The sequence below is a fragment of the Carassius auratus genome, chromosome 6 (genome assembly GCF_003368295.1).
Source record: "Carassius auratus strain Wakin chromosome 6, ASM336829v1, whole genome shotgun sequence".
In the NCBI taxonomy this organism is placed as follows: Eukaryota; Metazoa; Chordata; class Actinopteri; order Cypriniformes; family Cyprinidae; genus Carassius; species Carassius auratus.
This window is the reverse complement of record NC_039248.1, coordinates 27,514,654-27,541,825: the sequence shown is the minus strand read 5'-3', so window position 1 is coordinate 27,541,825 and position 27,172 is coordinate 27,514,654. Positions and strand designations below refer to the sequence as shown.

Sequence of the window (27,172 nt, the reverse complement as noted above, 5' to 3'; positions counted from 1 at the left end):
ATTCTGATAAATAATGGATTACTATTTGCAGGCTCATACAGAGGATGTGACCAAAAATGCTCATGAATATTTAATTACCCTGAGCTCTTCATTTACAAAGATGAATCACCCCTGTGCTCTCTTTACGGCTGCTGTTGTTCAAATAACCAGTTTAACCTGTGGCTAGCCAATCGCCGCTTATACAATCATGACAGACATCAGCAACAGATCACATACCATTATCAGAAAGGGGGACTGCTTAACATGAGCTCAGGAATGAGGACACACATACACAAACATAATTACGGACACAAGTTCCCTCTTGAGTCGAGGACCGGTGCATGCTTGACTAAGATGAAGAGAGAGGGCGAGATTGGCGTAGGAGAGTGCTGCCATCTTAACAGCTTTGTGATGACGATGGTGAAGACTGAATATGAAGAGAGTATCTGTAGTACTCACCCCCTCCTCCCAGTGTGTCAAAGCACTCATTTATTGAAGAAAAGATTGAGTGCAAGGGACACATCAAGGCTCACACTACATCAGTCTTTTCAAATCTGGGGGTAAAAACGCAATTCTAGTAGTGTTTGAAGGATTTATCTGTGTCCTTGCAATAGCATTATTCATAACTGAATAAATGTGCTTCATTCATAACTGAATAAATGTGCTTTTATTGCTTCTGTAGTGGTGAAGGTTCTTCTATTGAACACCATAGGGAGCAGTGTTGAAGAGCCTTTTGAGAAAGTTTCAATTTGGTTAATGTTTATACTGTATTATTCATAGTGCACCGTGATTTCATTGCGCAAATATTTTGTGTTTCTTTGTTTCTGTTTTAATAGTTAAGGGATATCTTTACAAAAAATAAATAGATACAAATTGAAAAGATTTTCAATCACTGCACGACTGATAGCTTTCATAATTTGATAGAAGATGCAGGAACAAACGGCTAAGTTTGTAAGCGAAGATGTGATTCTGTTCAGCAGATACAGGTCAGTCTCTTCATGTTTTGCTCCCTCCCGCGCTCGCTCAAGCGCGCCACCGCTTCAGTACCATGGAGAGCTCCGTTTTCTTCATAGGAACGCTGAGCCAATCAACGCTTTTCTCAGACAAAGTCACAGGAAAATAATTAATGCCTTGCTTAAGCAATAACCATATTGTTGTATAAAAACAGGAGGCAGTTGTTTACGCCTTGCTATCTTTGCAAAAAATTACATAACAAAGAGCCGTGAATAGTTTAAATATTAATGGCATAATTTGTTCTTCTTCCTTTTGAAACAGTGCAGTGCATGGCATTTCTGTCATTAAGGATCTGCTGAGATTCTAATGAGACACAATTGGCTTCGCCAGACGACTTTTTTAGAAAGTTTTTCTGTATTGCATTTGTCATATGCAAGTGATAATGACAGTTTTGTCGGTTTCCAGTCTGTTAAAACTATCATGTTTGCCTGACGAGGTAACCATAGCAACAGTATGCTTTCCATTCAGTATTGAAGTGAAAACGATATGTATATATATATATAATCACCAAAAAGAGACAGATGACTGTTAATTAACTGCACTAGAGGTTTGAAAAGACGATTTTGGTTGCACAAAAAAGAACCCCATAGAACCTCTCCACTCTCACGCGCGTCTATGGAACTGTTGGCATCGTTTAATCGCTTGTCGCGTTTTGGATACTTTATGAATGATTTGCGTCGTGCGCGCAAGGCAAAACACAGAATCGATGCTCTTGTCTTGTTGGGCTCCGATTGGGTGAGTGGTGGAAATGTGTCAGGCATATGCTCGCCATGGGCGGGAGTAGACGTGTTTATAAAGCTCCGTGGGGCGGCGACGGTGTGTTAAAAAGCGAACGAGAGCGCACGACAGAGAAAGCCTCGGTACACCCGATGTTAGGTAGGGGAGGCGGGTCGCCCTCTGCCGCTCCGTCTCCTCACCTGTATGGATGACCACTACAACCTCATCGACTCGCCCTCAGCCTGCCACAGAGGGACAAACGCCGACAACCACGGCTACGCGGAGACGGAGAAGGACATCATGACAGTTGTGGCGTGCGATAACATGCTGGAGGAAACCGTGGCGCTGCCCAGTCACTTGTCGGTGGATCGATACGAGCCGGACCACGAGTGCTGCGAACGTGTGGTCATCAACATCTCGGGACTGCGCTTCGAGACCCAGCTGAAAACTTTCAATCAGTTCCCGGACACGCTGCTCGGAGACCCGAAGAAAAGGATGCGCTACTTTGACCCGCTCAGAAACGAGTATTTTTTTGACAGGAACCGACCCAGCTTCGATGCCATCCTCTACTACTATCAATCCGGGGGGCGCATTCGGAGACCCGTCAACGTTCCCATTGACATCTTCTCGGAGGAAATTCGCTTTTATCAACTTGGCGAGGAAGCCATGGAGAAATTCCGGGAGGATGAGGGCTTTATCAAAGAAGAGGAGCGACCGCTGCCAGACCATGAGTTTCAAAGACAGGTTTGGCTTTTGTTTGAGTACCCAGAGAGCTCTGGTCCTGCCAGAGGCATTGCTATTGTGTCTGTTTTGGTCATTTTGATTTCCATTGTTATTTTCTGCTTGGAGACCCTGCCTGAGTTTAGGGACGACAAGGACCCGACCCCTGTCTCGCCTATTGCGAATGCCACTGGCCCTTTCGTGTCCAGCACTTTCACAGACCCTTTCTTTGTGATCGAGACCCTTTGCATCATCTGGTTCTCTTTCGAACTGCTCGTGCGATTCTTCGCGTGCCCCAGCAAGGCTACTTTTTCCAAAAACATTATGAATATCATTGATATCGTGGCTATTATTCCTTACTTCATCACTCTGGGGACGGAGCTGGCCGAGAGGCAGGGCAACGGCCAGCAAGCTATGTCTCTGGCCATCCTCCGCGTGATCCGTCTGGTGAGGGTCTTTCGGATCTTCAAGCTCTCGCGCCACTCCAAAGGGCTCCAGATTCTCGGCCAGACCCTCAAAGCCAGTATGCGGGAGCTGGGACTCCTCATCTTCTTTCTCTTTATCGGGGTCATCTTGTTTTCCAGCGCAGTCTACTTCGCCGAGGCCGACGACCCTACCTCCAGTTTCAGCAGCATCCCTGATGCTTTCTGGTGGGCTGTGGTTACCATGACTACAGTCGGCTACGGAGACATGCATCCAGTAACCATCGGAGGCAAAATCGTGGGATCTCTGTGCGCCATCGCTGGCGTGTTGACCATTGCGCTGCCCGTACCGGTCATCGTGTCCAATTTCAATTACTTTTATCACCGGGAGACTGATGGGGAGGAGCACGCGCAATACCTCCACGTTGGCAGCTGTCAGCATCTCAACTCCACAGAAGAGCTGAAACGGACTCAGAGCACGTCCTCCCTCAGTAAATCGGAATATATGGTCATAGAGGAAGGCATAAATAGCGCTTTCAAACAGCCAAACTACTCCAACCAGAACAATCAAAACTGCGTGAATATTAAAAAGATTTTCACAGACGTCTAAATCATGTTCAGTGCCAGACAGTCTTACAGTAATCACAATGATATCACCAGTGTGAATGCGAGGTGCTGCGTTATTAGGGTACAACGGGGCTAAAAAAAAATAAAAAAAAATAGTTTGTTCGCAAAGTATATGGCAGTTGAAAAATATTTATTTTTACTGAATATAGATGGGGATATATAATTTGTATAAAGTTAATGCTACAGGTAGTTTCTTTTGATTAAATAAATTATATAAAGGCAGCTAGCGGGAAGAATTTGTTACCGTATGCAAATACTTTTGAGCACGATATTTTTAGAAATGGTGTAGCTATTTTAAGTTTATTAACGCTTTTGGCATTTCATGGAGCTGCAGTGTAATTGCAGTCGGATTTCATATTGTAACTATAGGAGATAATAATACACTTTGCACATGTAACAAAATTATTCCCTCCCAATTACAAAGTTACAAAATTAGTTACACTACAGGTAATCTGCATTTATCATCCTTTTTTAACTATTCATTAGGTACTGAAAACTTAAAGTCTTGAGATGTATAAAATAATTGTAATGATTTCTATTAGATAGGCCTACATTAATCTGAAATAAATAAATAAGTATTTTGTTACTGCACACCTTCGTCGTTAAATGATGAATCAGGACACTTGGAGACAAACAAGTGTTTAGGAAAGTACTGTGGTAGTTTTTTGTTGCTATTTAGTGTTTTAGGAGTATGAAAATCACAAGGGCCTTTTTAGATCCGTTGTACCCTACATTTTATGGACAAGCCAGCATATTACACTAAAGTAAAGCAGGGCGCTTTTTTTTTTTTTTTTTTTTTGTAGAAAGGTGCCAAACTCCGATTCATGTGTTGCGTTTGTCAACAACACAAAGGCTAAGGATCAGGTCAGGGACTAAAAAGAAGAAGCATCCATACTGCAAATATTGTGCTCGTAAGTCTGCGTTTGTTATCAGTGTTAACATATAATCATCATAATACGTTAGTATTCGCAATATCTTACGTTTTGTGGCAAAGTGAAACAACCGAATATGTGTCGCTGTTAATGTGAGCAAACTGAAGATAATGCTGTGTTGATCATATGTATTTTGTTGAATATATGGGTGATTCATCAATTAGGGAAACTAGTTAATTTAACTAATAGATATTAATATGTCTCCTTAATTTCTTTTTCCTAATTTAAAGAGTGCTGAAACAGTAAATTTGTCAGAATTGCTTCCTACCCAGACTTTTTAACTTTTCTACTCACTTAATTTATAAAATACATTCAAATCGGGATTTTTTTTTTTAAGTATTTTTTTATTTAAATAGCAATTTATGTGTATAATTTGCTAATATTTTTTAACAAAGAATTACATGTCACCAATACTGCTGTCATTTTTTTAATTAATTATTTATTTTTAAGGGAAATTTTATATTTTTTAGGTTTTTTTAGTTTTGAAGATACATGACAGAATATAATTAATTTTAGGAATTAAAAATAAATAATGTCCTTAGAGTAGTTTTATATTAGGTGTCCTAACATTATTATTGGTTCATTATAATTCTGAAACGATTATTTTTTGTATTTTTATTTAATTATGGAAATTGGCTCATAACTGGCTTAAAACTTTTTTCACACGTTTATTAAGGCCATCTGATCTGTATTCCATGATAATTAATATAAATTAACAGAGATTTCAAAAAGTTCCCCTAAATGAAGAATCACCAAAACATCTCGTGCAGACTTTTTGCAAAACTAAAACAAAACAGTAAAAAACAATACGTTTTGTTAATAATGTAATCAAAACTTTGTGTGTCTATTGAATCTGACTTGCTTGTACCAAATGAAATTTGTTAATACTGAATGAAAGCAAATATATCTTTATTTTGTGATCAAATTGTGCGAAAATGTAGTCATCTCCAGATTATGTAAAACTCAAATCACGTCTAGCCTAAAAATAGAGCGTTCGCGATATCCCTCAAAGTGAGACATCACAGCGGTTCTGGATTCTGGGGGGAAAAAAGATGAAGCATCTGAAAAGGTGGCTCGGATCGGTGGGGGAAAAGCATGTTGGACTCGTCGCCTCCGTGGCATGGGAGACTACCAAATCAGAGACTGCAAGACTAAGAGATCACGCCTTGAGTCCGCCTTGTGATGCAGTCTCCATGGCGACTACAGTTTCCTGGGTAACCCCCGTTAATGTTACCATGACATCCTCCCCCGTTGTCAAAGCAACGCTCCAGATGGTTCACAAAGCCTGACTGGCAAAATAGAGCGCGAGAATTGCCATCAGAAAAGGATCTCGGTCCTTTATTGGATGTATCTCTAACATTTTATAGCCTTGTTCAAGCATTTAAAAATGATGTAAAACAGCTTCTGCAAATAATTTGCATAACCCTGGGTTTGCAAACCATCCAGAGCCGATGCACTCCCACATATTTCCATTTTTTTATCTTTTACAAACGACTGAATGTGTTGCATGTGCAAAATGATTGATATTGACAAAACAGACCGAAAAGCATTCTGCGCATGCTAAATGCATCCATGGCTTCGGTGCATGAAGTAGGTTGTGGTGGATTGTTATTGTCGCATGTGGTTTGGGTGCTTTCTCTTTGTAGCTGTCAAAGCATGATTGTGTATAGGTTATGGGCTCACTCAGGCTTTCCCTATTTGGTTCTCCTGTGGAGAAGACAGGACGAGAGGTGCAGCATGAGCTGATTACCGGAGGTTTCACGCTGACGCTCCTGTTGACGGGTGTTAGAGGCTGCGCTGCAGTCCGCCAGACACTTTCCAAGCGCTCAGTCAGAGACAATCATTCTCAACCTGTAGACCTGTGCGCTTCACTCACATTCATCTGCACTCTCCGTCCTAGTCGTCATTCACACTACAAATACAGCAGCTACAGAAGAGAAGCATGGCTGTTATTAAATTCATTCATAAAGAAAATAAGTACAAACAAATTATTTTTAAATCAAAACAAATCTACTTGTCATTTATTGCTCAATTGAATCTAATTACATGCACACTTTAATAACATTAGATATGTGATGCTTATTTGACTGGAATGAATCAAATAGGTACTTGCTGACTTGTTGCTCAGTGCTGCCACCAAGTGAAGCGTTCGTGCTTCAGAACAATATCTTCTCTGCTTTCCTGTGCAAATCTGGAAGAGCCAGGTTTAATTTGCCATCTACATCCTAGAAAGAACATCATTCAATTTAACATGAAATATCTGGCAACAATGCTATTTAGATGGACTAAATGCTTTTATTTGTCTTATGTTGTAGGTTTTGATCTTTTAAATGCCATGGACCCCCAAATGTTATCTAACTCGTTTGAGGGACCCTCATGCTGAAATGTAAAAGACATCTTTAGTTTTTTGGATAAAGAGCCTATTTATGCTGTGAAAAATAAGGATTATTAATATATACTGTAAATAATTTTCACCTATATCAACCTATATACCTATCCTACTTAAGCAGTTGCTGCAAGTATAAAAAACTTTGTCGTTAAATCATTTGAACATAAATTACATTAAGCCATCATTTTTACAGAATAAAAAATATATGTAGAAAATGTTTCTATTACTTCTATTAAGTTCCCCTAGCAACCCCATGTGGCCCCCCTGGTCTAATGTATGTGGAAAACAAATTTATTGTTCCCTCAATCCTCAGATTGTTTTCCCATCTCTCTGAAACATTCCAGCATTCCTGTGACTAGGAAGGGCTCATCTGTGATCAGCTGTAAAGGATGATTTCTTATTATAGTGTATGTGTGTTCATTTGGTGCATGCACTGACTCTCACATTTGTTAGCTGTTATATCCGAGGTGTTAACACAAAGAGCTTGCTGTCTGAGGTGTTGTGGCCTGCATGACACCTCTCAAAATTCAAAAAGTCCATTAACTCTTTCATAAAGGGGTCTCATAGCTGTGCATTCTTCAACAAAGTTAAGTGCCTTTTGTGTTTCTTTCAAGGAATCAGCCTGGACGTCTGTTGTTTGCTGACGATGGATATTAGGCTAATATGAATGAAGACAACAGGATTTAGAAGGTAATTAAACTTCTTGTACCTTTCTCAATATTGTTTTGAAATCCAACATTACTGATGTGCACTAAAATGCAGATGATTCTTTGCATAACTGTTTAACCCTAACCGTTCACAGTATGCTGTTTAAACAAGAAAAGTTAAAACCTTTAACTTTAAATGAATGCATTTATATCAAATACACTACTTATCAAAGTCTCTTAATTTGATTACATTTATTATTGTGAAATAGAATTACAATTTAAAAATAACTGTTTTCTATGTGAATATATGTTCAAATATAATTTATTCCTGTTATCAAAGCTGAATTTTCTTCATCATCTCTCCAGTCTTCAGTGTCTTTCAGAAATCATTATAATATGCTGATTTGTTGCTCAAGAAAATGTTTGTATAATTATCAGTGTTGAAAACAGTGCAGCGCTTCATGTTTTTGTGGAAACAAAAGGAGTCTTTGATGAATAGAATATTGAAAATAACAGCACTTATTTTAAAAAGATATCACTTGTAGCATTACAGATGTTCGTTATGCATCCTTCTTTGGGTTACAAGTCCAACTCTAACCATTAGGCCACAGCTGCCCCTTAATTATCTCACTTAATTGACTTGCAGATTAAATGAACTTTGACCTGCTGCACGAAAAATAATAATAATCTAAACTCTAATTCACATTAGATTAGTAAACAAAACATTTCTACTTTACATTTTGTATGAAATATTTATGATTGACAACAAACATAAATATTTATAGCGTTCATGAATCATACACAGGTCATATCAGAAATGCCTTTCCAACAAATCCACTCGAATAAGCGTCAGATCAAATTCCGGAGGTGCCACATTCATATCCGAATTGTTCTGGCACAAATTATGCCCTTCAGGTATACCATTTCAATACTGTTTTCCTTTTATAATATGAAAACAAATATAAATTGATGCCCTTTTATAGATGTTTATGCACACACAAAAGTTTTTGTTTCCTTAAGCTTGAAGGCTCCAGTAAGTAGAGCAGATTCTTTTCTTTCAGGCTTGTAATTCTGCCTTGATTTGTAAAGCTCTTGGCGTTGTTGAGTTACTGGAGCGGTTTACCACCATATTGGTTTTAGGTGTGTGTTTGCACTCACAACATGTTAATAATCTCCTCTAGTCATCTCGCACTCGCTCTAGATGTTCTATCATTGTCACCGGAGGCACAGTGTCTGCTTCAGTTCATTAATTAGCTGGAGACTGAGGTCGACTGAAAGGGAGAGTGAGATACAGAGAGACATTATAATGCAGAGCTGAGCTCAAGTAGGCGGTATAATATATAAAAGTCTTGCAGCTTGAAAGATGTGTTTCCCTCTCACTTGAGCGTGTGAGTAAACTGCTTCATTTCATCTGTCACATTCCAGCAGAGTAATACATCTGTGTGTGTCTGTTTCTGCAGGCTTCGGGGGAGATCCACACAGTGCCTAGGACTGACGACCAATAGAAACGGAGGCCGTTAACCTTTCTGCTACAAAACAGAACTGAACTCACCTTCAAACGACAAAGAAGATGCCCGCTTATCTCTACTGCCAATTTCCATTTACATCTGACTGAATCACCGTGAACCGCAACACTCCAGAAGTGGCCTTTGTTGGGTGAATTCTGCAGGTTCACATTTAATACGAAGAAAGCAATACGAAGAAAACTGAACTGTTGGACTTGAACTGTTGGATCATCTAAGAGACCACTGCCAGATATTAATCGAGCTGTTTTCTGGTGTCCATCATGTATTTACAGTTTAGCTGTTGTTGTGCGAGATGTGAGAACTGTGGAAACCAAATCTTTCTTGCTCTTTGACCATATAAATAGTCTGAAAGATATTTTGTCTCATATTGCTTATATTATCGAATGATGGAATCTAATTTCTGAAGTACCTCATTCCACTCTCTCTTAAGAGACATAAGAAACTGTGTGTATGTTACTGCATTAGAACAAAATATACACTATACAATATGCACACTCTTCAAGCAAAACATTGCAAAAAGATGTTTCTTTGGTTTTAAATGAAAAAATAATAGATGAACTGTTCAAAACAGTTTTCAACTACAAATGGAACACTTTATGTGTTTTGGCTGTTCATTTACATGACAGTAGCATTTCGGAGACCTGAAAACACGATGATATCATGCACATGCACATTACGTGAGTTGAATTGAAGCACAGGTATACTTATAGCAATAGCCAACAATACACTGTATGGGTCAAAATGATAGATTTTTCTTTTATGGCAAAAATTATTAGGATATTAAGTAAAGATCATGTCACTGGTTTTATGGTCAAGGGTCACATATGTCTGTGTGCAGGTGCGTAGTGTTTCTTCACGACGTGACATCACCAACTACTAGCCTGGCATGCATAATAAGGCATTTTTATTAGTCATTGCATAATGCATAATAAGGCATTTTTATTAGTCATTTTTGCGGATCCGTGTGAAGACAACGTTGTCTTTTGTACACAAGACAAAGGATAACTTCTCAGATTTTAGTGTATGTTATGTAAAGATACTCAAAAAGTACTGGAAACATTCTGGTTGTCCAATATTAATTAATCATTGTTATAGACCTTATGGAGCTCCGCCCCTTTTCAGCACTACACTCGTCCTCTGTCTTCCGTTTGTATTTCTGCATCGTGAAGGTCAGTTCATACGAATTTAAAAATGAGCCACTTATTTATCGATATTTGAAAATCACAACGATCGTATATTGATATATGAAATCACAAAACTGACACCTGGTTGTGCAACATGCTATTACAAAAGAGCTGAACTTAAAAGTCACAGAGTTGAGCCTCTTTTGTTACAGACAGAACACCGAACAATCTTTTAACATCCCTCATAAACAATATTTGAACATCTTAGCTCAAGTGTGGAAGACTAAATCTTTGTTTAATCAAGCACCATGCAACGAAGTAGCACTGGGCCCCTAAAGAGTCTCTGAGTGAGTCTGCTAGTTTCAGATCTACAGCGGTCCCATATGGTTGGGATTCAGCCAGAGCAACCCACAGAGCCTCAGAACTGCATGATTTCACATGAAACAGAGAACATATTTTGCTGTACACAACATTACCACTTAATGCTGCATCATTTCATGAATAAATCTGAAAAATATATAAACTGTAGGCTTCATGGCTTAATGCAGAATCTGATGTCTTCAACTAAGCTGAACTTCCTCGTTGTACTTGAGAAGATAAAAGAAAAATGGATTTATAGAACATATTTCTGTGCATGTATTAAACCTTTTTTACTGTACAGAAATAGGCATCCTCTAGGCTAACAGTACGGAGGGGTCATGATTGTGATTTCTACAAAGGAAGAATCTCTTCATGTTCCACTCCATAATTAAAGACATTTTACATTACAAAATATTTTACTTATTAAACTCGGGTCTATTTTTAGGATCATTAATTCTTATTACTGTACTTGAGGTTTTTTGTCCCATTGTTTTCCGTGGTCATGATTCATTAAATTATTATTTAAAAAGTAAAAAATTACTCTAACAATCATTTTTATCAGCATAAATTAACAACAGCACAAGTAATAGTTATACAATTTTGTTTAATTCTTATTGTATTACATTTTTGGAAAATGTGGCTAATTATTATACATTTCTAATTTTTTCTATAGATTTTAGGATGAAATATGACTGGTTTGGTGTGATTTACTCTACTTATCTGGGACCGGTCGTTGAACTTTCAGTTGCAAGTTAATATTAACTCTAAGAAAGTTCCTTATTATGGAGCTATCGAAAAGACATTTATTTTGTTAACATGGGCTTTCATTTTCCAGGGTGTCACAGACAGTGGTATTTATGGCTCAATAGGAAATGGAGTGTGAAATTGAAGTGAGACTCCAGGAGAACATTACAGGGTTTGCCCTTGATGATACTGTACACTGAGAGAACAGAGCAAAGACTTTATGATCCATGAGATCCAAAGTTGACAGAAGAAAAAAAACTTTGCTTGAAATGAAAAGCTGTGATACTTTAATAAACCATAGGAACAGAAGGTCAATACTGACCAGTATGATAAAGATAAACAGCAAAATAGCTTCAACCCTGAGAAGAGTGAAGGTCAGATGAAGGAAAATGGTTTTATAAGGAGGCATTACTCACTTCTTCTGTATTCATTATCAAGAATACAGAAGATATTGAACAAAATTGCTAAAAAGTTTTAAATATGTTATATTTGACGTAATTTCACACACACACACACACACACACAATACTTTAAATATATATAATATATTTACGAATATTTAAATTATTTACTACAATAAACTAAATCTATAAAGTTTTACAATAAGGTTCTATTTGTTAACTTGCTAAAATTCAATGCTATAGTTTTAAGGTATTCCTAGCATTTTTCTTTTTTTTTTTAGCATGATCCTATTTGGTTGGTAAGGTAATCTGAGTGGTTGCTTGGGCATTAAAAGATACCTGCTGAGGTGTTTTAGGTGATTGCTAAACAGTTTCAATTTATTTATTTATTTATTTCAGCAATTTAATTATCTGTCAATCAGAAATAAACACAAGTGAAAGTACATCTGATTGCTGATTGGACAAGGCATTATTACTGGACAACTTGAGGTACTATCAGGTCATTACCAAAATAGTGCTGGATGATTATGCGCCAAATCTTAATGCTTAGGGCTCTGGGTTTGTTTGAATCACTAACCCTAAGAATAAGCAGTTATGACAGGGATGCTTAGAAAGCACAGTTAATCACTGGTTATTAAATACAATCATCTTACTTCATGAGGATGTCCATTAAATGCTGAATCATGCCTTTATTTCCACTTCACTTGTGGATCACTTAGAAGAGCCTGCAGGCATGGCATCGCATCTGTGGCCCAACGCCAGTGATTCCTCAGTCTGTGTGATGTCATCACAGTCTCATCTCCTCCAATCTGCCTGCGGAGGGGCTCTAGGTGCCTGTCGCCATAGTAACAAGAGGAGCACCATCCAGCGATGGCAGAATGTAACAGTATGTTGGCTTTCACAGTCTAGTGTTATTCACAAAACAGTGTCTCAACAGTAGTCTGAATGTGATTTTAAGGTGACTGTTTAACGCAGTTTACACTGGATATCATCAGGTATATTTTATGGGGTTAAATCAAATATTCCATTATTTACATGAGATTTGTTTCTTTTCTCTATTAAATGCATTATAATATGAGTCATAATGTAATCATCCTCACTGGTGTGTGTGTGTCGCTGCAGGCTGAGATGGATCTGCTGCAGTGAGTAAATGACCTTGAGCTGCTTCAGGTTCTTGGCTTCCTGCCACTGTCTGCTACCTCCTGCCTCAAACTCAAGAGCGCTGAAAAAAAGTCATTTTGACTTGAGAAGATTTATGAAATGATGAATTATTACATTTCAGCTAAATTTGTTCTAAATGTAATTCTGGACTTTTTTTATTTGGAAACAAGTGTAAATTCTGCTGCATAAAAATCGATCATTATGATCAATGTGCTGATGGAATTATTCATGCAAATCAGTAACTTGGTTTCCCTTATATAAGGACATATATATATATATATATATATATATATATATATATAAAATTAAACATATATATACATTTGCTGGTTTTGGATCAAATAAATGCAGGCTTCGTGAGCAGATAAGACTGCTCAAAAATCTTTGAATAGTTTTTTACGTAAAAAAATAAAATAAAATAAAAAACGTATACATTTGAGGTGGAGAGTGCACATACACTAATATGGAAACACATTTACTGAATTAATTACTATATGCATGTGACTTTTCATGTCATCCTAATGACTCAAGTTGTTTGAATCCACTCACTTAAAGATTATTCAGATTTGTGTACTGATTTATTCAGTGATCATTTCTACAGCTTACATATCTTTATATTAATAAGTAGCTTTTTATGTGTAAGCAAGTTTTATATATGTGTCAATGAATTAATTTGTTAAAAACATACGCTACCAAAACGAATCTTTGTGTACTTTATTAAAATGAATGTCGATAGAACCTCTCAGAGTCTTAAAAATTAAACAAACAGCACTATAATATTTCCTCCATTGTGTGAACTGACAAGTCGTGTTACTCAATAGTCTGCCAAATTGCACAGAAATATTTACCATACTAGCAACTAAGGTCATCGACTTGAAGAATCGGTCTTCACTCTTGGTCCTGCTTACTACACATTGACCAGATTGTCCCTTATGACTGAATTTTTAATAATTGTGTGACCGGGAGTGTACCTTCAGATTGACCCAAAATCAATAGGGTTTGGCTCACACTTGCATTTCTTTTCATTGGCAAGTCTTAAACACACATCTCACCCAAGCACAGAATTACATTGACCTCTCGGTTTTAATTAAAGAGTGTGAGCAAGTGCAAGTGCATGAACACTCCTTTGTATTGGCTTCTCTCATGAATAACGGCTGAGCTGTCAGAGAGATTCCTGTACATGTGTGCATGATTGACATCCAAGCTCTGGCTCTAAAACAAACAGCCTGTCACAAAGCCCTCTGCACAATTTGTATTCAAAGTCATCCCTTGAAAGCACACACAATTCCACCAAGGAAATTAAACAAATAATTAATTAGCCATGACATCTAGCTTAATCATTTTTAAATCAAATGTTAAATCCAACAAATGCATACTAATTTATCAAATTTTCCAGTGAAATACATGAGCTGAAAGCTGACACTATGAGGTAATAAAGGTGTCAACAGAAAGTGTACCGAAAACGGCCAAATCTGTTGCTTTTTTTAGAAGGAAGACAATATATCTGTATTGTTTTCTGTCTGCGATTTTCATGCCTCAACCTTCAGATCAAATCGGTGTAAAAATGCTACAGCTTCATGGACAGAAAGAGAGATCAAACATTTATTCTGCAGCTGTTGGGAATACCACCATAGTACAGTTTGTGCAGTATACAGTATGAATATTGTGCATAGTTTTAGATTTGCAGCATGCAAAGTTGTGTGAACTGACAAGTCATGTGACTAAATAGTCTGCCAAATTGCACAGAAATATTTACCATACTAGCAGCTAAGGTCATCGATTGACTACACATTAACCAGATTGTCCCATATGACTAAAGTTTTTATATTTGTGTGACCGGGAGTGTACCTTCAGATTGACCCAAAATCAATAGGGTTTGGCTCACACTTGTATTTCTTTTCATTGGCAAGTCTTAAGCACACATCTCACCCAAGCACAGAATTACATTGACCTCTCGGTTTTAATTAAAGAGTGTGAGCAAGTGCAAGTGAAAGTGCATGAACACTCCTGTGAATTGGCTTCTCTCATGAATAACGGCTTAAATTACAAAAGTTTCTAAAAGTAGCAGTTTTTCGTAATTTTACACTCTTTTAAAATATTGTGGGTTTTTTGTACCATATGTGTTACGGTAACTTACAGTTTACATTTAACATGTTTTACTCCAGCATTCATTCTTTTTCTATGATCACATTAGAAGGCTATAACCATCAGGCAGGCCTGGTTCTACGAGATGCTAGAGAATGCGAATGCACCCTTGAAAAAGGAAGCGGGAGAACCACAGTTGAAGCTGTAATAATATCATTGGTGAAAATTGGCAAACAATATATGTACTTGTGATGGCATCAGATGTTTTTATTTGCAACATGTTTCTGCGTTGTGCAGTGTGGCCAGTCACAGACATATTTGTCTATTTCTTGAACACTTGAGTTACAATCCACTCGCTCAAAACGCCAGAGGTTTTGTTCAGTGCTATAAACTCACAAACCCTCTTATTATAACTAAGTTTAAACCCAGATATTCAAGTACAGGGCTTTACTGAAATTATGCATCTATGTGATATCATGATGAGCAAAACCAAGTGACAGTTTTTTAGTGATTATGCATGTTTTCTATGCTATTGTCCATTCAGAATTTGTTTCCACCTTATTTTCCTCTAAGAGTTGGTGCATTAATTTAATGTGTCTGACTTCATTCATTCACTTCCAGCTGTTTTAGCTGTACAAAACAGCTGGTTTTCTCCCATATTCAAGCTGTAAAGTTTTGGGAATGACATCCGTTTATCCAGGATTCTCAAAATAGCAATTATTGACATTTTTTTTAAATTGACAGGATAAAACATAAATGTGATAATAGATGTGCATTAAGGCTGGAGAACCCTCCACTCATTTCAGAAGCACCCTCAGTGATTTAATTCTGGAAACATCGCTCGTGACGCGTCCCCTTTAAACTGCCCACTCTGCGGATAAAGTGAGGAGCGGTAGCGCGGACGGAGCGCGTGTCTGTAATCCAGAAGTCTTTTGGTATGCACAGCGACGAGTGACTGCAGATTCAATTTACCGCTTTAACTAACTGACTAATGGCTTGTTGCGTGAGCATAAACAACTACTGAGACGCCGGCATGCGAGGTAGACAGACAGGTATGGAGAGCTGTCGCTGCAGACTTCTTATGTAGCTATGTTGTTCTGCATCTGTTCCCATGTAAACATCATCTTCACAGAATTTGCGTTTATACTTTATCAGTGTAGAAAGTGGTGAGGTGCAGCTGTCACATAAAGGATAATTTTTTTTTATTATTCAACTGACTGATTTGGTAAAATAAAATAAACTTTTAGGAGAATAAAACATTATATACAACTTTAGATTCTTTAGTGATGCATTTAATAAGAGTGATGTTATCACTTGTCACATGTCTTTGCAATATACAGTATATGTATATAGGTAATTGATGTACCATACATTTATATATATATTTAAAAAGTTTAAAATGTTAAAATTCAGTACATATAGACAATTACATCAATCCAACATATTAAATGTCATTTTTATATTTGTTTGTGGGGCTTAAAGAATAAATGTCTTGGTGGTGTAACTGTCCAGAGAAAAAAGTGACAAAAATTCTAATTCTTACAATTTTGGCATATTTTTTCATTGTTATATATATATATATATATATATATATATATATATATATATATATATATATATATTTTTTTTTTTAGCCACTTTTTTTGTCAAACTTGATCAAACAGTCAAACTTACTGACTATTCATTAATTTAAAAACAAATAAAATTCATATCTATAAAAATATGACTTGAAAAATGTTTCAATGAAACTTTACAAAAAATCTGATGTGTTCAACATGCATAGAAAATAATTGCATTATCTCTGACATGCTTTGTCATTGACGCACAACACACACTGCACAATTATCAGCAACTTATCAGTCACTTAAAAGAGTGTTTCCATTAATCTTACAAATTGACTGTGCAGTAAATTGATGTGAACCCTGAAAGACTAATACTTACTTAATGGGCAAGCCTGATGCTGTGCCTACTGCAGATGTTTCACATTCATCTCTACTGTCTTTTGTCTAGCAAAGGCTATGGCGATCTGTATGGATTTCTTAATGCATCCTTAAATGTAGAAAAAAAGAGACCCTCCTTCCTTTGCATCAAATGCTTTTTTCCCTGTTTTTTTCCTCCTTGTCCTTCTCAAACAACCTGCTGTAAGGAAGATTTGGGGTAGACGAGGACACACCCGCATACTGTACCTCTCTGCCCCTCCTCCGTGCCTGCCCCGTTATGCACAATACGCCGGTGCGCCGAGAGCTACAGCAGACAGTGGCTGCCGGGATTTAAGGAATCAGATGTGTGTCTGTCCTTTTCATCGCAGCCTCAAAGACACCGGAGTGCTATACAAGGCTGTCGTGACTTCTGGGAACCTGAAGGACCACAGGGGTGATTTAGAAGTTTATCTTACCAGGTATAATGTCTCAATTCTGATTATGCATGGATGCTTTATTCATCTGTTTGGGATTTGTGTGTGTATTCTATTATATGCAGTTATGCATCTTGTATAATATAATGTGGAGAGATCTAAAGAGTAAAAAGAGAGAGAACACCAAATCTTAAGGCTAAAATGTATTTTCCTGCAGTTTAATATTTCATAGGCTGCTTCTGCTGAATATTTTAGAACATGCTGGCACCGTTTGGGACAAGAAACATTCCATTGAAATGCATAATATGTACAAACAGCATGACATGTGCGGTTATTTGAATGTTCGGGTATTTCATGGATAAGGATAGGGAGAAAGGGATAGTGAATGAACTGAATGGATACAGCATGGTTATGTAGCATGTGCATGTCTCATAGAGAAGGGCCTCTTTCACATGACTGCACTGTGAGAGATGCAGATTTATGTGAATGGATATTTGTCCATTGCAGCACAACAGAAAAAACTGACAGGGCTTGACGAAACGCTTCATTTTGTGGTGCTTTCTATAAGAAGACCAAGGAACAGTTTGCATGTGAATGCATAACTAAATATGCTGTTTTATATCAATTGTGCTATATTTTAAAATCTACTTTCTGCCTAAGCTTTGCTGTTGTGTACTGCCTGTGTGGTCTCTCTCCAGAATATTATACTAGGGACATACTTACATTATGATAAACATTATTCATACATAATACAGAAGATTTACCTGTTTTAATATTTTTTTTTTATTCCTTAGAGAGACAAGCAAAGTAGGACACTGATTTATTTATATATTTAATAGTATTTATTTTTCCCTCCATATGGTATATTGAAGATTTTTTTTAATCATATATTATCTACATTAAAATGCATTTATTGAAAAGATAAGTCATTTGAATCATATTTTTAAACAACGCCAATGACACACTCGACACACTCCAAACATCTAATCAAGGTCTTCAGACTCCTGCTTCCAAGCAGGTGTTTGGTTGCTGGTTGGAGCTACACTATGATGGACAGTGCTTCTTCAGTACTAGAGGTTGACACATGTGCTTTAGACCCTCTGTAGACGTGTATATATATATATAGACAGAGAGAGAGAGAGAGAGAGAGACTCTGAATGCTGTCTTCATAGATCTTTTGTTGTCTTTCAGTCAACCCACCCGGTAGCACGCTGTGGCCCCTCGTGCTCTACGGTGTCAAGCTCCCTTTGAGTGAGGACTCCTTGCATCTTCCCACCCTGTGGTGCCCTGTCTCTGTGAAAAGTGCAGGCCTCACCCTCCTGTATAATGACTGTGGCCACGGGCGACCCCTCCGACGAGGCGGCAGCACACCCTGGTCTTCCTCAGGACTATGACCCTGGAATGGAGCAGGAGTGCTGTGAGCGAGTGGTCATCAACATCTCGGGTCTACGTTTTGAGACGCAGCTCAAGACCCTCTCACAGTTCCCCGAAACACTGCTCGGGGACCCCAAGAAACGCATGAGGTACTTTGACCCACTAAGGAACGAGTATTTTTTTGACAGAAACCGTCCCAGCTTTGACGCCATCCTCTATTACTATCAATCGGGTGGAAGGTTGCGGCGCCCCGTCAATGTCACTTTGGACGTTTTCTCAGAGGAGATCCGCTTTTACGAGCTCGGAGATGAAGCAATTGAGATGTTTCGGGAGGACGAGGGTTTTATCAAGGAGGAGGAGAGGCCGTTGCCTGACAATGAGTTTCAGAAGCAGGTCTGGTTGCTGTTTGAATATCCAGAAAGTTCTGGGCCAGCCAGGATTATAGCGATCATATCAGTCATGGTCATCCTCATCTCCATTGTCAGCTTCTGCCTGGAAACCTTGCCGATCTTCCGCAGTGATGAGGATGAGATGCAAAAAAAAGTCCCAGCTGCTTTGGGCAACTCCACAACCCCTTACACATCCACCTACTTCACAGACCCTTTCTTCATTCTAGAGACGCTATGCATCATCTGGTTCACCTTCGAGTTCTTGGTGCGCTTCTTTGCCTGCCCTAGTAAAGCCAGCTTCTTTGTGAACATAATGAACATGATTGATGTGGTGGCCATTATTCCGTACTTCATTACACTGGGCACTGAATTGGCGGAGACAGCAGAGGATGGGCAGCAGGGGCAGCAAGCCATGTCTCTTGCAATTCTGAGGGTCATTCGACTTGTACGGGTCTTCCGAATCTTCAAACTCTCCCGCCACTCGAAGGGACTTCAGATTCTTGGCCAGACCCTCAAAGCCAGCATGAGAGAATTAGGTCTACTCATCTTCTTCCTATTCATTGGAGTCATCCTCTTTTCCAGCGCCGTCTTCTTCGCTGAAGCAGACGAGCCTGAGTCGCAGTTCTACAGCATCCCGGATGCCTTCTGGTGGGCTGTGGTTTCAATGACGACCGTTGGCTATGGAGATATGGTGCCTACCACAATTGGAGGAAAGATTGTCGGATCCCTCTGTGCCATCGCTGGCGTCTTGACCATCGCCCTTCCAGTGCCCGTCATCGTCTCCAACTTCAACTACTTTTACCATCGAGAAACAGAAGGCGAGGAGCAGGCGCAGTATCTCCAAGTTAACGTCCCTAAAGCCGATTCACAAGAAGAGCTGAAGGGAAGTCGAAGTGGATCCACCATCAGCAAGTCGGACTACATGGAAATCGAAGAAGGGGTCAACAACAGCAACGAGGACTTTCAGGAAGAGAACCTCAAGACAGCCAATTGCACTTTAGCTAATACAAATTATGTTAATATCAAAAAAATGCTGACAGATGTCTAGTAATTCAAGGAGCAGGTACGAATTGAATTATAAAAGGTCTATAGTAAGCCATGTTCGAAAGAAGGATTGTGAGGTTGAACGCCTCAGTTATTGTCCAACCCTACGTCCAGGTCCGTCCATAATCACAGTATTCATCAGTGTTTGCATGGAGTCATCTACTGTATACCTTATCCGGATCAGGAGCCAAGTATTTATATGGAACTGTGGAACACAAATAAACAGCACATGAGTGTCACTATATTTCCATAAACATCTTACTCTCAAAGCCAAGCTTTGCCAAAGAAACGTCATTTGTGTGCTTCATCTGCTGTTAAAAAAAGGTTTGCGGTCACATTCAGTACATGTATACAATGCAAAGAATATTCACAGAAGTTTCATCCACTCTCCTGCTGCTGGTTAAAGAACACAAATATTCACATCGATTCAAGAGAGTTGTCTGTCATTTTAGCGATACTGTAGTGATCAGGCTGAAAACTGCCTGATTTTGTGTCGATAGCTGTGTGTGGACCCAAAATACGTATGTATGGATGGACAACACTTATCTACTCCTTCACGATTATCCTGCTGCAAAGCTTTTGAAGACAAGATGAATGTCTCTACATCTCATGTTTTATGTTATTTATAGTCTACGCTGTCTGTGTCCACTATCCTTCAGTGGCTTTTCTTTTATCATTTCATATCAGTTTTTTACAGTGTCTCCAGGATAAGGAGCATACAAAACACGTTAAATGGAAAAATAAGCAAAATAACACCCTAGTGCCACAGAAAAAAAAATGCTTGATGTATTTTGTGTAAGAGCATACTGTTCAGTGTATATTCCCATTGTTTCTGCTGCAAGCTGCAGAGATAGTTCAAAATGTAGTTGATATTCAAATTACTTTGTCACTTAATGAGCCATATTGTAGTTCACACTTAAATGCCCCTAGCAAATTTGTAGCAATGATGTCAGATTATTTTAAATCACTGACTTGTCTATCATCCTGAAATCATTTTCAGATGTTAGAAAAGCGTTGATAGAGCTTGTTAGACATTTTGTCTTTTTTACTGCCTTTGATCGAGAAAAACACCGGTATTATAGTATTGCATGGCCTCAAAACCTATCCTAATGGCATGGATTTTAAGCTCAAGAGTTACTGATATAAAGAAACAAGTTAGCTAGAATATTATAAAAAGATATGTATCTTGCTCTGTATATATACACACATCAATTTTTATCAGCAAAATTCTATTGTGATCCAAAGGTGCTGTTTTCAGTTGATATGCATTTGAAAGAGTGAAAAGACACTCTGCAATACATTTGGATGGACAGTGCAGCATTAGGGCATTGATTGCTGGGACTCTGATTGTCTTAGCTTCAGGTGACCTTGAAATCTAGACTTACAGGCTTACTTGCTTCTCTGTAAGAGACTATATAATGCCAAACAACAATGAATCAACAGAAGGACACTAAGGAAGTCAATATTGGCTGATTTTGATTGCAAATGCTTAGGCTCCAACCACAGTTGTTGCATCCTTTCCTTAAAAGTATAGCCATTATCAAGGCAGTAAATCTCATTGTTTTCCTTCTATTGACTTTTTAGATTCAAAATCCTGAGACAAATCCTGTTTCAGTGCATTGATGATTATTTGATGTGAATGTGTACCATAAGAAGGTTTCTCGCCCACATATATTCCAGTATCTCACCTAGGCTGCAGGTGCCTTTGTCTTCGTCTCTCTAATATTTTTTATGCAACTTTATGTGCTGATGCTGCTAAATTAGAAGCAGATACTGCTTTCACAGCTGCTGCTAATTATGTTTTCTTTTTTTAATTCAGAATATAGACATCACTGTAACACGCACAATTCCTGTAGGTTTAACAAACCTGTATAATCCTGAATGTTAAACCGATCTATCCAAACTGACGCCCCATAGTGCATAGTCAGTGCATAAGAAATGTACTAAACTTATGTTTGGATGCTTTAAAGCTGAAGTGTGTCTTTCTTTATGTAAAAAAAAAAAGTTCTGTCAGTAATCCATTTGTGGGAATGACACACTTCATCTCTAGTGCAGACAAACAGCAGGTTTTCTATGCATGACATTGGACAGTACGCTGTTGGTAAATCACATGAACCATCCTAATCCACATACATAAGCATTGTCACTGCAACTTTATATTTAATATGTAATAACATATGTTATGCTTTTGGTGCTAGACCTGGCAGTGTTAAATGTCAGGGCTACAACAGTACCTCTATAAAGCCTTCTTTTTTTCCCTCATTGGACAGGAATGTCTGTGAAACCGAAAAAACACAGTCTTTGCTTTGCTTGCAGGTGCACCAGTTTCTCATATCAAGTTTGGATTGTGTGTTGATTTTCTAAATGCAATTTGAAATGCAAAATGATAGCAATGAATGTCACAAAATCATATTTGTTATCATCTCAGAAGGATGTGAATCAATTTATGCAATCTTTTTTTTTTTTTTTCGTCTTCACAAAAGGTTTTGTTAAAAAAATGACAGGGAGAGAAAAAGCTTAATTAAATTGAAATTATCACAGATTTAGAGCAGTGATATTTTTAAATTAAATTAAATTTTACATTTAAATTAAACTACTACTTTTTCTCATACTCATTGAGGGACAATGTAGGCAAACACTTGATTTTATCTAAAAAAAAAAAGTAGGTGTTCTAAACCAGAAAAGATCCAAAACAGATTGCAAGTTTGCTAAAACAAAATAGCTATTTAGTTATTGGTTAATAATGTTACCCAATAGTCAAACAGCTAGAAAAGCAACATAATTTCAATATTTGTTTCTTTGACAAATCATAAAACCATTAATTCAAGAATATTATTAAATATTTCAGATTTCATGTTGAATTAAAGGCTAACCATACTGTTGTGAGATTCTGATATAGGTTTAAAATACAGTGAAGTTGCAAGAACTGTTGTATTATGCTTTGATTGCCATTGGCCTTGAGGACATAAGTAGGCTGTTGTGTTTGAGATGAGCCCTGTATCTATCCATCCCATGTTGTTAAGCCTGCAAAGAAAGAAAGAAAGAAAGAAAGTCTCTCCTATTGCTTAGTTATGCAATACAGTGTTATATATATATATGTGTGTGTGTGTGTGTGTGTGTGTGTTTGGGCATGTGTGTATATCCATAAAGCACTTCAGACCCTTTAGCCTGTGCTCAACAGCCAGACTGAGGGATGTCTAGACTTATACAAACACTTCAATTGGCAGAGAGTCTATTTCAGCCCATTCTGGCTGTAAAGGACAAGCCCCAAGACACTGAACGTTTTACACTCCTGTTAGTGTGATCCAGTAATATTCACTCTTAAATGCAGCCATGTTTTTTAGGATGTAAGCGCTGGAAAACAGAATATCTTCAGTGTCACTGGATGTAAAAGAAAAAAAAGCACTTTACAAGCACCACCAGTGGACAATCTATGGACAGAGACATGCATATATCCTTTCCAAATGATCAATACTGCAAATACAACAAAGATGATATATGAAACCTAAAAGCTGTGTTGTTTGTTCCTTTCAATGTTGTCGTACATTGTCTAAATGTCACAGAGATGCTCAGAGCTAGTATTTGGAAGATAATTTTAGAAAAGGAACTAATGACGGCATAGCGCGTTTTCAGAACACCGGGAGCTTTTTGATGTCGATATTATTAGCTCATCCAGAGGAAAAGGTTGGTAGCTTCAATCCATTCAGGGAGAGGTGCCTGTTAGCATCTTTGATTTTACTCTGCTTTAAGTGCTCAGCATATAGTCCTCTGCACTTTCCACGGAGAGGAGACTGTGCTAAAAATAGCCATTTCTTTGGGAGCAAAATAAATGGGGAACTGTATGCTTCTCTGAGAGGAGGATATAGACGAGGCTGGTGCAGAAAGACAGTCAATGTATATCGGCATAAGCTCTGGAGAGTTAGAAGTGTGTGAAGCGAGAAAGAGAGAATTTGAGTGTGTGTGTGTGTGTCTGAGTGACAATAGGAGGAGGACAGAATGTTCAGAAGAGACGAGAATAGATGACAGGGAGCGGGAGGTGTGGGATCAAATATGACACCTTTGAGAAATATTTAGGGATAGGTGAAAGATTTCCAGCAGCAAATGCCTCCAATCCATCCTATATTCATAGAGTATTGATTATGTTTGTGTCACTCTCATATCACAATACCATGAGCTGTTTGGAAACTGAGTAAAGATGATTCCTTTCTAATGCATTTTCTTTGTGCTGTTTAGAAATCTGAACTGGTTTTATCATTTATATGAATGAGGACTGACACTCATTTGGGGGTCAGGAAGGTACAGACTCTATTTAGGCTATAAAAAGATATTCTAGCTCATTTTACTCAAGCTGTGCTAGATTCAATATGTGAAGCTGTAAGGGTACAAATACAGCTTGTTTCATCTCAATCCTGCCATGTGCTGGTGCTGCCCGAGGTAATGTTTCATTTAAAAGGAGAGCATAGATGCCCTCTAAAGGCTGTGCCCTGAAATATAATGCACATATAAAGAATGCACAAAAGCATATTTTTGGTGGTATGGATGAATCTCACAAGGGAATGTCTGGGTCATATTTAATTCCAAAATCAAAGAATAAAAGAAAGATTAAAGATAGAAGTGATGTTTAACATTAGAAAATGAAGCCAATTTATAAGCCTTTTTTTTTCTTAATCTTAATTTTATTTTTTTATTTTTTTTAAATGACAAATAAAGCACATGTTGACCCAAATTCTCATTATAATAATAAAAATCATTAGAACCAGATATAATGTTTTTTTTATTAAATTAATATATTTTCTATTATTATTATTAAACTTAGGACAACAGATATTACCATGATTTGTATTTAATATTGTACCTGACAGATTTACCAAAAAATTTAATATTAATTTACTGTGCTTAATTGTTATGAAAATAATAAATCCTAATGTAAAAAGTAAATAAATAAATGAAAATCTTGGTTGACCCAAAATGGCCTTGATGTTAATTATGCAAAAAGTAATGTAATAATAATTATTACTATTATTATTATTATAAAATAATGAACATTATAAAAAATAAATAAATGTAAATTGTATTGTTTTGATTTAGTGGTGACATTTGACCCAGCCATTTTAGAATGCTTCAAAGCATTGCTTTGCAATTCTGAAAACCACTTTTACAAGCTACATCATATTTTATGCTTATTAGTATTTCCAAAACATATACTCTGACAGTTTTTTTTTTTTTTTTTTTTTTTTTTTGTGGACACTGTGTAATTATATCCTAACCTGAAAGTAGCATATTGGAAGCCACTTGTAACCTAGATTAGAAAACACCTATTTTATTGTATTATGCAGTGCACCAGTGGTATTAGTATTCAGCCTTCAAATCTCCTTTCTGCTATCAAGTGTTCAGGTGCCATATGGCCTGGACTCAGATCCAGGAACATGAACTCCTGAGCCACACCCTCCACCCGGAGAGATGGAAAACCAGTGGATCAGAGGGAGGTCGGAGCACACTTCACTCGCACTGTCCTAACCGGCTGTGTTTGTTTACCACAGATATATGCAGCATACTGTTGGATCTAGCAGCTTCTGTCAGTTATTCTCTTAGAAAAATCAGAGATGTGTAAATGTCAAGAGAAAGTCCACTGAGTATGTCATATTAGCAAATACAACAACAAATAAGTGAGCTTATATGAGAAAGGTTAGCAAAAGATGTAAAGAGTTGTAGGGCTTTCCCAGAAACCAGGGTTATTATCGTACACTTCTGCAAGTCTCTCGTAAACCTATAAAGCTGAATTCTTTATCAGGTTTTCTTTTATTCTGCAAACATGAAAATCCTCATAAATCTGATGTAAGTCTACTGATGTAAGCTGTACTAATGTGAGGTGCAGCATGTTTCTCGTAACCTACCAGAGACATGAGAAGTCTTAAAATACCCATCATGAGTTAATATTTCATCATCAACTGCAAGCTCAGCACCAGGGAACCTTTCCCTGTGTACGGAAACCAACAGAAATCCAACCACATATATTAATTCAATTTAGTTAAGATAACAACCTGAATTTAAAATAAATGCAAAAAGACTTGTCATAGCAAGAGATTATGAATATATTCCACTCCTAAAATTTTTTCCAAAAGGCAGTTTTCACAGTGATCCCATAGAAGAACCATAACCTTTCAGTGAACTGTTCTTAAAATAATATTTTCTTTTTCTTAGCATTAAGAACTATTTAATAATCTAAATAAACTTTTTCCACTGTAAAGAACCTTTTGTGCAATGGAAAGGTTCCATTGATGTCAAAATCTCTGCAGATGGCAATAAAGAACCTTTATATTTAAAACAAATATTAAATAAATGATTTACCTAAAATAATAAAACAATTTCTGTCATCAGAAGACAGAATTACTTTGCTACTGTCCACTAGAGGCAGTGTGCAACAACACAAGAATCAGCACCACACACAGTATCTGTACAAGCAGCATGTCTACTACAGAGGGAACATCACAGAAATACTAATGGATCAAAAACTCAAAAGTTCCAAAAGGTGGTTCTCACATTGATACCACCAGAAAATAACCATTTTGGGTTCCCAAAAACATCTTCCAGTTCTTAAAAGAAGTTTTTTAATATTCTAAAGAGTAACTTTTGACTACAAAGAACCTTTTATGCAGCTGAAAGGTTTCATGGTTTTTACAGGTTCGTTACAGGTCCAGGTTCTATTTTTAAGCGTGAATGACTAATTGAAACAACAGTTGTTCTCACTTATGTTTAAACAAGGAAAATACTTCTTAGTGAATAAAAAACGCTAAAATAAACAGCTTCTATACATTTAGAATTGTTGTCACAAGGCCGACATCTAGTATCTATTTCACAAAAGCGACTGTATATAAAAGCTCTACCAAAGTCTAGCCTAGCATAATGTCTCCAATTAGGCTAATTTGCGAATTCCGTCCTGCAAAAAAAATAAAAACATATTGTTTCTCAGGTAAACAAGTGTTGGACAGAGAATGATAATACTATGTTCTTTTTGGTGGTCAACAGCATAATCAAATTATCCTATATATATATATATATATATATATATATATATATATATATATATATATATATATATATATATATATATATATATATATATATATATATATATATATATATATATATATATATATATATATA

The 27,172-nt window shown here is 37.3% G+C and overlaps 2 protein-coding genes and 1 long non-coding RNA gene across 3 annotated transcripts; all 3 read left to right on the top strand.

The window, feature by feature from the left end:
* Positions 1 to 1,543: 1,543 nt before the first annotated feature.
* kcna3a (potassium voltage-gated channel, shaker-related subfamily, member 3a) lies at positions 1,544 to 4,761 on the top strand. Its single transcript, XM_026266239.1, has one exon. It carries the CDS (start codon positions 1,915 to 1,917, stop codon positions 3,460 to 3,462), a length of 1,548 nt encoding a protein of 515 aa, XP_026122024.1. The 5' UTR covers positions 1,544 to 1,914; the 3' UTR covers positions 3,463 to 4,761.
* A 148-nt stretch (positions 4,762 to 4,909) lies between these two features.
* Positions 4,910 to 9,328, top strand: LOC113105114 (uncharacterized). The gene is made up of 3 exons (XR_003292299.1): positions 4,910 to 5,625; positions 7,415 to 7,490; positions 8,908 to 9,328. It is a non-coding gene; the product is annotated as an uncharacterized LOC113105114 (long non-coding RNA).
* A 7,640-nt stretch (positions 9,329 to 16,968) lies between these two features.
* On the top strand, positions 16,969 to 22,482 carry LOC113105112 (potassium voltage-gated channel subfamily A member 2). The gene is made up of 2 exons (XM_026266238.1): positions 16,969 to 17,246; positions 18,393 to 22,482. Exon 2 carries the CDS (start codon positions 18,528 to 18,530, stop codon positions 20,010 to 20,012), a length of 1,485 nt encoding a protein of 494 aa, XP_026122023.1. The 5' UTR covers positions 16,969 to 17,246; positions 18,393 to 18,527; the 3' UTR covers positions 20,013 to 22,482.
* The last annotated feature ends 4,690 nt before the right edge of the window (positions 22,483 to 27,172 follow it).

Excerpts from the sequence above, each read along its gene's own strand:
- kcna3a (XM_026266239.1), top strand. The coding sequence starts at position 1,915 with ATGGATGACCACTACAACCTCATCGACTCGCCCTCAGCCTGCCACAGA.
- LOC113105112 (XM_026266238.1), top strand. The coding sequence starts at position 18,528 with ATGACTGTGGCCACGGGCGACCCCTCCGACGAGGCGGCAGCACACCCT.